Source organism: Arvicola amphibius, chromosome 9 (assembly GCF_903992535.2).
Source record: "Arvicola amphibius chromosome 9, mArvAmp1.2, whole genome shotgun sequence".
NCBI lineage: Eukaryota > Metazoa > Chordata > Mammalia > Rodentia > Cricetidae > Arvicola > Arvicola amphibius.
Genome location: NC_052055.2, coordinates 78,456,701 through 78,472,633, shown reverse-complemented (window position 1 = coordinate 78,472,633; position 15,933 = coordinate 78,456,701). Strand labels below are relative to the sequence as shown.

The following is a 15,933-nucleotide window of genomic DNA, read 5'->3' as shown; positions in this document are numbered from 1 at the left end:
ATTTTTTTGTAGAAAGTAAGGCTATAGCTATAATTGTTAGTGTCTTATTTTTAAATGAGCCCTGTGGTGTGATCCAGGGACAGTGTATGATTCATTTAAGAGCAATCTTTTGAGATAAAAGGCTGAAAATGTTCTAATCCCAAAAGAGATGTTTTATGGGGGACTATGGATCTTACAAACTCACTTAAGAACAAACTCCAGCTTGAAGGCAAAGAGCAGATACATGAAGTCATCAACCCTACAAAATCTTTTGACTAGAGAAGTGTGGCCACAGAAATCAAGCCAACAGGTGCAGTCTTGACTGTATTCTCAATTTTCTCTGTGAAAGTCTATGCAAGCAGGGATTTAGGATGACATCCTAACAATAAGATTTTAGCATAAAATTATACTGAATAGGCAATACAAAATACCTGTAGGAGGAATTCAGCCATGGTTATTATGGATTATTGACTCTTGACATCTTTTGTAATCAAGGGAATTAAAATAATTGAGTCACTATAAAGTTCTCTATTATACCTATAACAATCACAGGTTCAGAGCCATTAAATGACATGGGAATCTCAGATAAAATAAAGTCCTAGTAATGAGGGGTTCTGTGGCACTGTGTACTCAGTAGTGATCCAACCTAAATGAGTAATCCCTTTTGTGTCACATGGTTGGGATATTTGATGTTTTCTAGTCTTTTCTCATTGAGGTTGTAACTGCCTTACCCTGTCCATGTTCCTTCAGAGCGTGTCTGCTCTTCTAGGAAAAGCGATCCATCTGATTTGAGAACCAGGATCAGTTGGACACAAGCTGTGTGGCTTTTTATTGTTATATATTTATTAAACTTATTCATTGGCAATTCTATGTTCATATTTAAGGTTATTTTGTTGTTCCCATTTCTCACCCGCCTCTTTATTTCTCCCTGTTTCCTACACTCCAAATTTCCTTCTCACATTTATTTTTTTGTGACCCAATGAGTTCAACCAGTGCCATCTGTCTGGTTTGGACAATGAAGCTATTTACTTAGACTTTATCTAAGAATTAATATTGAAGGCCTATTCTGTTGCAGGATATTTGATCATGCCATGAACACTGAGATTGTGTTATTGACTGGAAAAGCCCGTTCCTAGTTATGGTGTGGCTCAGCCCTAGTACACACCTTCACACCTCTATTTAATCCAAGAACTTTCTGCTTGAATATTACAAACAGGATTAAATAAAGTCAATCATAGGTCTTGAGGCAGAGCAAGCAATCAGTTGATAGGGAGTGAACATGGGATCATTAAGAAATAATTATTGAGGGAATCAGGAGGATGGATAGAGAGATGCACAGGAAATAGAAGGAAGAAATATGAAGTATGAGGAGGTTCTTTTGAAATGGCAGTGTTGTGGAATATTTGTCTAACTATGTAAAGATGAGTTTCATTCGTTTAATTATCTAAAGATGTGTTGCTGTTTTCCCTTGCCTGCCTAAGGCACCTGACTGCTCTAATAAAAAGCTGAATGGCCAATAGCAAGGGAGGAGGTATAGGCAGGACTTCTGTGCAGGGAGAGTCAGTAGGAGGGGGAATTTAGACTGAGGGGGAGAGAGAGAAAGACACCAGAAACCAGTCAGCCAAACACAGAAGAACCCGAAAAATAGGACATACAGAATGAAAGAAAGGTAAAAAGCCCAGAGACAAGATGTAGATGAAAAGAAACAGTTTCAATTAAGTTAAAAGAGTAGATCAAGCCTAAGTTTATTATTAATTCATAATTAATATAAGTCCCCATGTCTTTATTTGGGAGTTTATTGGCAGCCCAAAGAAAATGTCAGCTACCGTGGAGGGAAGGCAGGAGGCTTCTGAGTTGTGGTCTGAGGAAGAAGGTCAGCTGGGTGCTTTCTCTGCCTCTCTGAGCAAGCAGGCTTTTACCCTAGCATCTGGCTTACAAGACTTTATTGGTAAAATTGAGTGATTTGTTTAAAAACATCACTATTACTATGATTATTTACATGTAAAGGAAACTTTAGCTCCACAGGATGCTAAAACTCATAGTTGATACAATATGTATCTCTTTCTCTGCATCATAGATAAAAATTACCCAAACAAGAAATCATGTTTTATTTTTCTCTTGCTTTCCTGACTGATATCAAATATGCAAAAGTAATATAATCTTCTGTTATTAGGGACCTATATGGACAGAAGGTTTATGACTAGTGAGACAATTATTGGAAGAAAAAATGGTAAATATGTAACTTTATTTTATTTTGAATCTATCATAGTTCACCTTTGATTGTTAAAATTTATAGGCAGATATGAAATGTTGTTAATTGCAAATTTGTTGAGCATACTCTTTCTATATTATATATACTAATTTACTATATGTATATATAAATATAAATATTTTATTAATTCTTTGAGAATTTCATGCAGTATATTTTGAACTATGTTCATCCCTTCAATTTCTGCTTTCAACTTTCTTATCCCTTCCCACTCAACTTTGAGAAGACTTCTGTGTCTTTCCTTTTTTCTTATCAAACCCAGTACTTGCTAAATGATCACATTGCTAAAGTGACAGAGTATTAAAATGATTTCTGATAGCTTATTGCTCTACCCATAGATTAGAACATCTCTCAATAATATACAAATATATATATATGTATAATTTTAAAAAAATTTTAATTTATGTGTATGTGTGCAGGTGGATATAGAGCTCAGAAGAGTCAGATTACCCATGCTATAGGAGGTTGTGAACTGTCCATTATGAGTACTGAAACCTGAACTTGGGTTCTTGTCAAGAATAGTTTATTCTTGTAGCCATTGATGTATCACTAATACCATCTTTATAATATCTATTGATATTTAAAATAGTGTTATACATAATATACCTATATATGAAAATATAGTCTACATTAACAGAGTCAAAGAATATTGAGTTATATAAATCTTAATTGTGAATCCCCTGTATTTGGTTTATTTTTTCAAATTAGACTGGCGGGAACAGGGAAGTACAATAAGAAACAATGTGATCATCAGTGTTTCTGGGGCTGAAGGACTGTCCAATCCTGAAATGTTAGCACCTGCTGGCATCTACACCTTCAGTCCCACCAATGTAATAGAGGTAAGAGCTTCCTTTCTACCAGGAGAGGCTATGCTGATGGTGTACGACATCTCTTCTAACAGTTCACAGTAGCATCAGATATTTGATTTTAGCTGTTCACTCTGATTAGTATTAAAACATTTGTTTATGATTTTTGTGTTAGATGAGAAATTTAGCAATTGTTCTCAGAATTCCTATGAAAGCTATTTAGTATGATAAATGAGACCAATGAGTGGTATTCTGGTTATCCAAACTGAAGCATCTTGTTTTGGATCTCTTGGTTCTGAAGCCCATTACTTACTAAATCACCTGTAGCCTATCATGTTAATTTGACCATATTCTTGCCAAAAGAGGATTTTACATTGAATCAGGAGGTATATAAGATATAATGTTTCAGGAGCATGATTTTAATTGTTATTCCATTATTTGGTGTAACTTAATGTTGTAAAATTATAGCCACATGGTGAAATAAGTTTCTCTATTCGTCATTAGATTTGTGAGTAAGGAGTTGCACTACAATAGTGGAAGGCCATTTAATTTCTCCCTTATTAGTTATTGTATCCCATGGTCTAACTCTAGCGAGGGTTGAGACCCTCCCTTTCCCAGGATGCTACTCTGGGCATCTGTGGACACACGTCCCCACAGATCCTCCCCTGCTACAGTATTATGACATCTATGCCCAGTTTCTGAGGAACACACAGGGAAAACTGCTCTTAATTACGCTCAGTTGAGTAATCCCTAATAAAAGTATGGTCCTCTGCTCAACGCTCCTTACACTTTTAATTGTGTCTTCCCAAAGCACGGCACTTACACACCATTTTAGGTGCCTAATAGGGGTGGCTAATAGGCCAGGGACAAACAGAGGCAGAATTTCATGGATCATCAGAAACCAAACTCTAGACAAGTTGCGTTTAACTTTTTGGCCACGGCGGGCTTGTTGAACAGTTAGGAAGCCAGCTGTGGGGCCCAGAGTTCTTTTTTTCTAAGACTTGCTTGGGTAACGTAATCTCATCTACACTGAAGCATCTTGACAAAAGCAGCCAAGGTTTCCCAGCTCATCCCGTGTGATGCTGAAACAACCTTAGCTCCTGGGGTAGGTGGCATATTCCCTGACGAGAAGAAAAGTTGACCCATCTTACATCCTTTATACTAGCATACTGGCCTGGAAACAGAGACCTGTAGACTATAGTGCCTATGTGAGAAGAACCCTGGTGAATGGATCCTCTATTAACATGGAGGACGTGGAATGATATCAATATGGGTATATTTCATGGGTGTGATCATATTGATTGAGCAAAACCTCCACTTAAATTTTTAGAAGATCATCTAATATCTCAATATAGGCATTCAACCTAGAAAGCAGACCTAGTCGGCAACAGAAAAATGAAGCTGAAGCCAGTCATTTGTTTCCTTCTCAGATGCCTTCCATTTTGATATATTTGTTTGCTTGTTTTTTCCTTTTAGGAATATTTTTGTTTAACAAATGTATAAAAATTTCACAAATATGTGTACATCATATTTATATATGATATAAATACACATACATAACATACACTATATATTATTGCAAATATAGTTGCATTAAAGGGGAATAGAGGATAAATTCTAAGATTCCCAAGTCATTTGAGGGGGAGTTGCATGTGTGCACCGCTGCACTCCCTGTGGATGCCAGGAATCTGAGATTGGCCCCTCCCTCTTGCACTTGCTGAGCCTGCTCCAAACCTTTACATTTTTAATTTACAAATAATTTCAGGCTCATAAGAAGTTTTTACCCAACTGTTCCTTTTACTCAACTTCCTTCCATAATGTATATTTGATCACTGAATAATATCAAAATGGGTACATTACACTGTGTAACATTGATTAATAGTAATTAATGGTGTACTCAATATTAATTGAGCAAAACCGCTCACTGAGACTTGGGGAAAGTTGCCTTGTCTTCCAGTATGGACATTTAGCCTGGAAAGCACACTCACTCTCTTTCCACATATGAGCCTGCCTTTGAAATTCTTGACCTGGTGGTTGGCCAAGATATTTTTAAGTTTGGACTGTGGTTTGTGGTGTTATGTTATTCTTGACTTGTTCCAGAACTTTGAACCAGATTCTTCGTCACAGCGTAGAGAGTTTATCTTCACACCCAGGTGGACACCAGCTTCCTCACCTTCAACTCTGCACAGTACAAAGGGATTTTTTTTAGGTTCTTTTTGGTTTTCGTGCCTGCAATTGGTCTGCTGTCTTCCTACCCAGGCTGCAATTGAATCAAATAGAAGTCAGTTTCTCTGAAAATCAAATCAGAGCCCTGTGCCTTCTCATCAGTGAGAAGGTTTGCAGTGCCTCGCTGGAGTCTACAGGGCATGGTCATCTTTATTCACTCCTTTGTGAAACATTGACCTGTTTGCTAAAAGCACATTGGCGGCACTCTCTCTATGCACTGCCCTAGCTTCTGCTCTCTGTGCCAGGCCTGTCTTCTCTTACCAGCAGTGGTATCAGCAGCCAGTCTTCAGTTTCTTTCACGCAGATTCCTTTTATCTGACATCCTATTCATGAACCCACTATTCCCAGACACTGCTGCTGGAGTGATTATTCTCAGGCATCAGGGGACAGTTCACTCTCAGTGCTTCAGAGTGTCCTATATTCATAGCGATATTAGAATCTTCCTATGAGCATAGTCCTTTTCCGGAGAGCCCAAGGAAGAAGGAGCCTGTTGGTGACATCCATTTGATTTGGGGGGAATTTGTTCTAGTTTGTGAATCAATTTTGTAAAGAATTCTGTTTTAAAGGACCCATCCTCAGTTCTCTGGCTCTCCCCACTCAATAGGTAATGCATATTTAAGAGCTGCCTGAAGGGTTAACTCACCCCTTCCATTTTTTTTTCTTCTACTGACTGCAGATATACACCTCAAGGAGCTGGCTTCCTTGAGCAATTCATTCTCTCTGGAATTTCTCTTGCTTGAATGTCCATAACACATTGACTTCCGCAAAGAATTGATTTGCACACAAAATTCCCTGCTTGCCTTAAACCCTTTCCTGCAAGCCTCTAAGTGTGTGGTTTCTTCACGAATCCTTTGTAGAGTACCCAATTGGAATTGAGAGGAAGGTTGGGCAGTAACGTGGGCTGACTGCTGATGCCCTTCTTTTATAAGAAAAGTGAGTCTTCCTGGCAAACATAGGACTAAAACTTCAACATCCATTCTAACTGTAAATGCACTGGGACAGAGTTTGTGTGTGATACTCAGATGTTCCTTAAATTCTAATAGAACTGAGGCAGGTTCTATTAGAATTTAACACTTTTGTTTGTTGAACATGAATGCTTTCTGAGCACTGGTGATGAGCCTGGATGTAGCCTCTGGAATATCTTTCTGAACTTTTGCAACAGTCTTCATTCTCATCAGGTCTTGGTAATGAGCTGGCATACATGACAATGAAACAGATGTGTGTGTTAAATTGAGATTGCCATTGTCAGCCTGTGGCATACTTCTCATTATTTGCAGTGCTTGAAGAGAAGGTGGGTGTTTAAGAGTTATCTGTATTTGTGTGTGTGTGTGTGTGTGTGTGTGTGCTCATGCACATGTGCACTATATCATAAAAAAGTAGAGACTGACAACCTGTATCATTCTGGACTTTAGAGGAAATGTTTTCTATTTTTCACCATTTAATATAATGTTGATGTGTGCATGTGTGCGTGTATGTGTGCATGTGTATGTGCATGTGTGTGCGTGCATGTGTGTGTAAGCCAAATGTTGATATCAGGTGTCTTATTCAGTAGATAGCAGACCAATTTTTTAAAATTACATTTTATTTATTTATTTATTTGTGTGTGTGTGTGCATGTGCATGCGTGCATGAGTGCATACATGCATGCATATAACATGACCCACAAGTGAAAATCAGAAGACAACTTGTGAAATTCAGTTTTCTCCTATCTTGCATGCTCAGGGGCCAAACTCAGTGCAACTTTACAAGCTGAGCCATCTTTCTGGCCCTCTGTGTTATTTGTTGATGTAGGGTATCTCACAGATTGCAGAGTTCACCCATTCAGGTGAGACTTCGCCAACAAACCCCAAGGAACCTCTGGACTCTATCTACAGCTCTGAGAATACAGGCAGAAATGAATGGTTACTTAGAACTATTTACATGGATGTTGGGATTCTCAACTTCTCTCCTCATGTTTGCTTGGAAGCACTCTATTAACTAACTCATATCCCTGTCCCTAGAGGTGTTTTCTTTGACTCCCAGTTCTTAGGTATAGGTGAATCATCAGTTTGGGTTATAGGTGTGTTATTACTTATTGTAGGGGCAGACACTAGATAATCTGGAGGACAGAAATTTACATGGTATTTGCTGGGGAAGGTTTCCTCTTGTAATCATGATAGGGAATAAGCACTATGTTATGCCCTTGTTTTGGACAGATATCCCGAGCACTTATATTCACCTTCTGAGAGATAAGGATTCTTCCTGAGGCTGAGAATTACTATTGCACATTCTGTTCCTTTTTTAAGCACAGGATTGAGATGGCTAAGTAATACCCTTTTTGAGAATGCTTAGTACCAGATTTGATTACTTTGAAACTATCTTCCATGTGAGGACCACTAAAACATTCCTCATTATAATTAATTGCATTTTCATATTTAGCATAAAAAAGGGAATTCCACCAAATCTGTATTTGTAGGAGGTAGATGTGTGGTATTTCTCCACAGCGGTACTCGTGGTGAACTGTTACAGGTTTCTTCTATGTAGCAGTGCTTTAAACACCAAGGGTGCTGTCCTCTGCCCTGTGAATTGTGCTAATAGTAACTGTTTCCAGATAGTTCCACATTTCCCAGGAGACAAAATTACCCCTGGTTTAGATTCTGTAGACCATGATTCCCTAAGACCATTAATGTCTTAGAGAAGGCCCCAAGTTCCTGAAGTCCTGTGGCCTCTTGAATAGCAATTCAACTTCATCCAGCACAGTGTCCAGATATTCATGTGACATTTCCTGAGGGCCATGTGGTAACTGAAATGTGATTAGACTTGTGAATGACCTCGGGGAACAGAAGAACTGTTTGGAATCCCAAATAATGACACTTAGTAGAGAACAGGCCAACTTGTCCACTCGGGAAGAAAACATTCTGTAACTGGGTAACAACAAGGAAAGACTATTTACAAGCACCCAGGGTAAAGAGCCTTGGGGGCCCACAATAAACATTGAGCTAAAGTTAAGTAAACAGCACAATGATTGTGTCAGTATGTGTTGGCACTGCACTGGGTCCTGTGGGTCAGCCTTTCGGATTCAGGACAACTCTAGCCCTGACTCACACTTCAACAGCCCGAAGGCCTCTGAGGCAGGAACATTCTTTCACCCTTATTGCTGTAAAAGCTTATTTCCCATTTGTCCCCATGGACCTTGGACATGTGTTTTGTGGCACATGGGGCACATCCAAAGAATAGGATGTTCAAATTCTACCTTCTGTAGAGAGTGCTGCTACATGCCATCTGTCAGTGTGTCACCGCGATTCAAAGTCTAATAAGATCCCAAATCATTCTTTTTATAATTATAATTATAATAAATATAATTATAATTTATATATTATACATTAATTATATGATTACATATAATTAATATATAATATATTAATGTGTATTAATAAATATAATTATAATAAATACAATTATAAATAAAATTATAATTATAATTTTATAATTAAGGTCAATAAAAATATTGCTGAAGAGTGAGTGAAACCATGGGACAGAGTGATTTTATTCAATCTAAGGAAAATAGAAAATAGCTACCGGTGCAATAGAATACCACAAGGAAGATGAGGGCTCTAAAATATCAGCATTAAAAGGTCAAAATAGAACTGGAGAGATGACTCAGTGAAAGTGACGTTTAGTTTTTTGTCAACTTGACCCAAGCTTGTGTCATCTGGGAAGAGGGAACCTCAACTGAGAATAGATCAATCTAGGATTGGCTGGTGAGCAAGCTCATGAAGCCATTTTCTTGATTAGTGGTTGATGAGGGAGAGCATAGCCTACTGTGGGTGGTGCCATCCATAGGAAGGTGGTCCTGGAAGGTATAATAAAGGTAGCTGATGATGGGCCTTAGGAGCAAGCCAGTAAGCAGCATCCCTCTGTGGTCTCTGCTTCAGTTCTTGCACCCATGTCCTTTCCTCCTTGAGTTCTTACTTTGGCTTCCCTTCATGATAGACTGTCACTGAGATATGTAAGTCAAAAAAAAAAAAAAAAAAACCCTTTCCTCCCCAAGTGACTTTTGGTCCTGTATTTGATCTTATCAACAGAAAGTGAACTAAGAAAGGGAGAAATACATGCAAACATGAGAATCTTGTTTGAGTCCCCAGGATGTACATAAAGCTGGGTATGGTGACATGCTTGTAATCTCATGTGCTCCAGCAATGAGATAGCAGGTAGTAGCATCTCTTGATGTTTATGGGGCAGCCAGCCTAGAGTATGCAGCTACAAAGAGCAAGAGGACCTTTCACAAACACAGTGGAAAGTATGTGCTCATAAGTGAGGCTTTTCTCTAGATGCCAGGCATGTGCTGTCACCAACACACCTGTTCTCTCACAACACACACACACACACACACACATGCATAGTACACAGTTTTATTTTAAGAACACCAGTTTTATAAAGATATAACTCATTTTGTCATAGAAGATTCAATTGAAATATACAGCAAGCAGTTTGGGTGTGTTCATAGAGCTGTATGACCATCACCATAGTAACCAGAATATTTTCATCATTCCCCTGTAAAGTCTGATCCTCCTTAGGAGTCATGCTCCCATCTTCTTATCAATGGGTGCTCATCCATCCCTAGAGGACCACTAACCTACTCTAGGGTAGATTTTCTTTTGTAGCATTCTCCCTACGGAGGAAAACACACAACTGCTGTCAGACTGTGAATAGAGTGGTGGCTCCATTCTGCAGCCCCACCAGCAGCATGTGACAGTCCTTATTTCTCCACCATGCACCGGCACTTACTGACACCCTGTGGTTTTAGCTATCCTGTTAGGCTCATGTATTGTTTTACTGTTGCTTTGCCTTTGCCTTCTGTTGATCCCTAATGACACTGTCTTTATTTTCCTATATTTATTGACGATTTTACATATCTTTGGAGTAATACCTATTGGTCCTTTGCTCATGTTTAAAGTTCTTTTTATTATTTAAAACAATGTTTCAAATTTAAATACATTTTGTTCATATTTCCTCTTCCCCCAAGCCCTTCCATGTCCTCTTCCTCTCCATACCCACCCAACTTCAAGTTCTTTCTCAAAAAACAAACAACAAACCAATAAAATAACAACCCCCAAACCAAGAAAATAAAATAGATCACCCCTTCCAAAAAACTCACCAAACAGTGACCAAGTAAAAGCCCATACATAAGAAACTGTGGGTTCCATTATATATTGCTGAGGTCCTGCTATGAGGTTTGCCTCCAATGATTGCTATACCTAGTGCCTCTCCACTGGAGAAGACTGGCTTTCCCTCTACCAACAGGTATAAATGCCAGTTTAGAGTGAATTCTCCAGTCCTCTCAGTGTGCACTTGCGGCTGAGTTATTTACAGTGAAGACATTTTGGGCTTTCTTGGTATTATACTAGCTAGCACCTGGCCACCTCCCAGATGACAGGAGATGGCTTATTTGGAAGGCACTGAGCCTGTATCCCAGAATCAAGAAGAGTAGTCTGTTTCGTAATGTATATTTCTCAGGTAGGCTTGGCTATCCTGGTCTAAGACAAGACCCTTGAACAGAGAAAAGCAGGTATATACACATATGTTGGAAGTATGATTTGATCAAGTATAGTTAAATCAACTATTCATTCTTCCTACAGATAGTGCCACCTCAGGGAGTCAATTTGACAGACTCCAGTTTTTAATCCAAGTGACAGAAAGATCCAGGTGCTGCCTAGGACCGTGTCAAGATCTATGGTCCTATAGCAGCTGAGATCTATGTTGATGTCCATGGCCCATGTGGCCACAAAAGGCCACTTGTTGTCTGGGGTCTGGCCCACAACCTATGACCTTGTTAATGTTCAGTGGCCATGATGCTGCCATAATCATCCTGGACTGAGTGGTGGAAGTTCCCTCCTGGAACTAGAATGTCAACCAGGCTGAGATGCTGCCTGGGGCCATGTCTGAGTCCATGGCTTAGCTGCAGCTAGGGTCTGTGTTAAAGTCCGTCATCAAGGTTGCCAATAGGTGCCACACAGAGGCACAGGATCTGGGCCAGAGCCTGTGGCTTGGTTGGAGTCTGAGGGCCACAACAGGGGCCATGGAGATATGGGTGGCCTTTGCTGCCTCCCAGTACCGTGGTGTCATATTAGTCAGGCTATTGCTGAGGGCCATGTCTGAGTTTGTGACTCTGTAGTGGCCAGAGTCTAGACTGATGTACATAGCTTCTGTTGTCACCAAGTGCCATGAGGATGACCAAGGTCAGATCAGTGTCCCAGGGCCAAGATGCTGAGTGACCTGTCAGTTAATGTCATAGTGACGTCTGGGCCAAAGCTGTAGCTGGTAGCTATATCACGATCCATGGCCTTCATGTAGCCAGGGTCTGTGCTGATGTCTGAGGCTCCTGTTACCATCAAAGGCCATACAGACACATGAGATTGAGGGCCATGTTTGTCCATAATGTTGCTGGGACCTGTGCTGACCTTGAATGGTTTACAGTGCCACCTGGGGCTGTGGTTACATTCAGACCTAGTACTGTGGGGGACCATATCTATGTTTGGGGCTCTACCATAGCTGGGGTCTGTGCTGAAGTCCAAATCCCATATTGCCATCAAAGGTCACACAGAAACCAGGGTTGGGGCTACAATCTGAGGCCTTGGCGGTGTCTGGTGGACATGTGGCTGCCAGAACCATCCTTACCTGAGTGGCTCATTCTTCTACTTGGAGACAGGATGTCCTCTAGGGTCATGCAGCTACTGAGGACCATGCCTGGGTTTGTGATTCAATGCAGGTGGCGACTGTGTTGATGTCTGTAGCCTGCATTACTCAGGAGGCCTTAGGAATCATGTAAGATGAAATCAGAGGACCGAGGGGTCAGTGTCCCTCTTTGTCCTTGGTAAAGCTGGCCTTACCTCTCACTGGACACTACAGCAAGAAAACTGGCCCCTGCACTCCAAAGTGGTAACCCTACCCCTTATTACAGGGGAGAATGAACTAACCCTGATGCTATGGACATAGGGGAGCTGACCCCACCCCCTCGCTGAGGCAGGTGGCCCTGGTATCCCAGACTGACCGACTTGGGTACCACACAAATATACAGCAGGGCCTTATGTTGATCCACATTGGCATCTACCCCAACTAGGACCCGCTGGAGCTCATGAAGGGACTGATACATTGGAACAATACCTGCAGGATGTCTAAGACTCAGGACAACAAAGTTGTCCCAGACAAGTTCCAGTGAGGATTCAGTGATGATGGTGCACTGGACACCAGAAGCCTTGAACCAGACCAGGGACTCATTGCAACAAACATTTTCTAGTAAAGCTGATAGGACAAAGGGTATATACCATGTGACACATCCCTGTTTCCAAAGTCACCAGGATGAATGAAGAGGTGTTGGAGAGGCGGGAAAGAAGCAGAAGCAAAGAGGGTTTTGTTGTTGTTGTTTTTGTTTATTTTGTTCTTGTTTTTGCATGTTTGTTTGCTTGCTTTCTTGTTCTTTTTTCTTTTGTGTGGGGCACTGAAGTGGTGAGGGAAGGATATGGGGGTATCCGGAGGGATTGGGGTGCATGTTGTAAAACTCCCAAAAAATCAATAAAGAAGTTAAATTAGAAAACCTAAAAGCTAGCCAACACATCTTCATGCCACAGAAACTTTAAGATTTAAAATGGAAGGCTAGTTCTGAAAAGGGACAATTTAAAGTGTAGCCAAGTTGTCTGGAGTTCGGAAAGTAAGGGCACAGGTTCATCCTATGGTGAAATCTGGAACAACTCAGTCCACAAAAACTTTATCACATGTGAAAAAGGATAAGTAAGAAAGTAGAAAGGGACAATAAGGTTCTTTCTTTTCAGCAACCTCTGCATGTATGGAATAACTATTCTTAAATCTCCCTTAATTTCTGTAGGGCAACAGAGTGTGTGCAGCTGGCTATGGCTATGTTTTCTACCTGGTGGCCAGGCAAACCTCACAAGCTCCACTCCTTTCATTCATGTTGAACACTGCTCACTCTTGTACCAGGTAATGCTGGTTAAATTCATTTACATTTAAGTGGGGTGCTTGTGATTTCATGATTGGTTTTATGGACAATGGATGAAGGCTTCTTGAAATTTGATTCGAAATGTGGCAATGATACATGCTGTGGGAACACATTCGGCTCCTTCAGCCAATAGCATTTAAGATACCAGCCCACTTCAGCATGGTCTCTTATACTGTAAATGCAGCTATAAAGTAACAAGAGTAACCTTCTTGTTACTCTTAGAATATGAGAGAAGGAATATCTGGACAAGATCAAGCTATGGTAGAATATGAAAGTACAGAAGGACACAACATGATGTAGGTAAGTGCTAGGGTTTACTCTACTAAAAGGAGTAAAGTTATATGGGCTGATAGGATATCAGGAAACATGGCTATCTGTTTATGGTTAAATGGCAGAAGCAAGTCACAGGGTACAGAAAGAAAAGATTGAGAAATGAGCAGAGTCCATCACAGAGGAGAGTTCCAGGTATTGCTTGTGTCCATGCTCCAAATTTCATTATTTTTATATTTAACGAAGTATAAAAATACAGACTACAGGAGACATTCCAAGAACTCAGTATAATTCACTCTGAATACTCCAACTTTAAACTGGACAATAGAACTAGGATGGCATTTCTGAAAAGAACATATGGAAGGGATGAGCTAGTATATTAAAAATACTTATGACTGCTGATCATCAGGAAACTGAAAATTAAAACCATGAAGAGTTATAAATTCACACCTGTTAGGATGAATATATGCAGAATGATGAATGATGGTATTGGCATGGATTTGGGTAAAAGAAATCAAGCTTATAAATTACTAATGGGGATGTTAGTAGTACCATTATACACACATAGAAGATTCCCTAAAAAATTAAAAATATAAGTATCATTTGACCCATTAATTCTATTACTGGACACACACACACACATCTTACACACACATCTGTAAAGATATCCGTGCCTATATGTCAGTTTTTAAAATGAATAAAACCCCCTTTAATTCCACTGGGGAAATATTGAATTTATTTTTATTCTTTGCCTTTCTTTCCAGGTATGGCCTCCTTATATATCCTAAATTTCAACCACTTTGGAATAATGACACAGGCTTCACTCTCTTCCAAGATTTCATGGTTTGGGGAAGTGCAGGTGGTGCCCAGGTATGATTTTAGCTTAAACATCTTTACATACATACATACATACATACATACATACATACATATACAGTCTTTGTTTTCTAGAGGTAGACTGTTACATCACTCTATCCAAGGGATAGTAGTTTGATGAGAATGAGAACACTGTGATGTTATCACAACTAATGTCAATGGTATCATAGGTGTGTGTGTGTGTGTGTGTGTGTGTGTGGTGTTGAATGAACAAATCCCACATCAGAGGTTGTAGTGGAAAGGCGACGGGCTGCATTCCCACCTGGCTCCTGGCCGTCTGGCTAGCTTATGCCCCAAAATAACAACACACGAACTGTATTCTTTTAAACACTGCCTGACCCATTAGTTTCAGCCTCTTATTAGCTAATTCTTACATCTTGCTTTAACCCATATTTAGTAATGTGTGTAGCACCACAAGGTGGTGTCTTACCGGGAAAGATTCAGCATGTCTGACCTGGTAGCTGGCTCGATGGCGTCTGTCCCAGAGAGGAGAGGCATGGATATTTGCCTAACTTTCCTTCTCCCCAGCATTCTGTTCTGTCTACTCCACCAACCTAAGGGCTGGCCTATCAAATGGGCCAAGGCAGTTTCTTTATTAACCAATGAAATCAACACAAACAGAAGACTCTCCCATATCAAGAGGTCATTTTCTATATGGGTTCCCAAAACAGTCCTTGTAGAAAATAAGGCAACAGAGCTTTTAATGACATTTACAATCAGGAGATGACAATTGTACAGGCTCGTCCACCCATACTTCCCTTTCAGTTCCTACTTATGACTAATAACTGAAGAACCCGAAGGTAAAGGAATCGTCAAATGTCACACAACCAGGAACACAACCAATTGCAGAGTAAAGACACAGACATGTGCTGGGTAGTGTAATCCCCTGAATAATGAATGCTTCAGTCTTAAGAAAGACATTGTTCCTCAAAGGAAAATAGGTTCAGCTCTAGCTGTCATTTACTTTAATCAATGTGTTTTATTTTCTATTTTTTCCTCAAAAGAAAACAATAGATTCATGTTTGCTCATTTAGTTTTTATTGCCACAGTGACCTTTAAAAGGGAAATTTTGTTCACTGTCAGTTAGGAACAAAATTACCTAGGGTCGCCAGGACTACAAAAAGACAACTGCATTGAATTCATCTCTGCAATTTAGAACTCTGCAGCCTAGGATACATAGATGAAGAAATTTGTTTGTAAAACATTTAGGGACGGGAACAAAAGCAAAATCATAGTAAAAGATAAATATTTGTTCAAGTTCCTAATAAAAGGAAGAAAACTTTGAATGAAGAAAGCCTAAAATATACAATTAGGATAACTAGCAAGGGGATCCCTAATGTCTTGAATATTTTATTTTAGTTTTTTTGCTAACATTTGTGTGTGGGAAAATACTTGCTCACATCTCATAGGTAAGAATTATTTATTTGAACCAAAGATTTATTCAATTTCTAGGTATAATAAGAGTTTAAAAGCATTATTTTCATGAAGTTTCAGTTACTATTTCTTCTATAATAA

General features: G+C 39.7%; 1 protein-coding gene across 1 annotated transcript in view; it reads left to right on the top strand.

Annotated features, from left to right (window-relative positions):
- Pkhd1 (PKHD1 ciliary IPT domain containing fibrocystin/polyductin) overlaps positions 1-15,933 on the top strand; it is a 380,278-nt gene that overhangs the window by 156,839 nt on the left and 207,506 nt on the right. The window contains exons 28-31 of the mRNA XM_038343811.1: positions 2,153-2,209; positions 2,957-3,087; positions 13,141-13,253; positions 14,307-14,412. Of these exons, the coding sequence (XP_038199739.1) occupies positions 2,153-2,209; positions 2,957-3,087; positions 13,141-13,253; positions 14,307-14,412 (407 nt within the window). The remainder of the gene's footprint in view (positions 1-2,152; positions 2,210-2,956; positions 3,088-13,140; positions 13,254-14,306; positions 14,413-15,933) is intronic.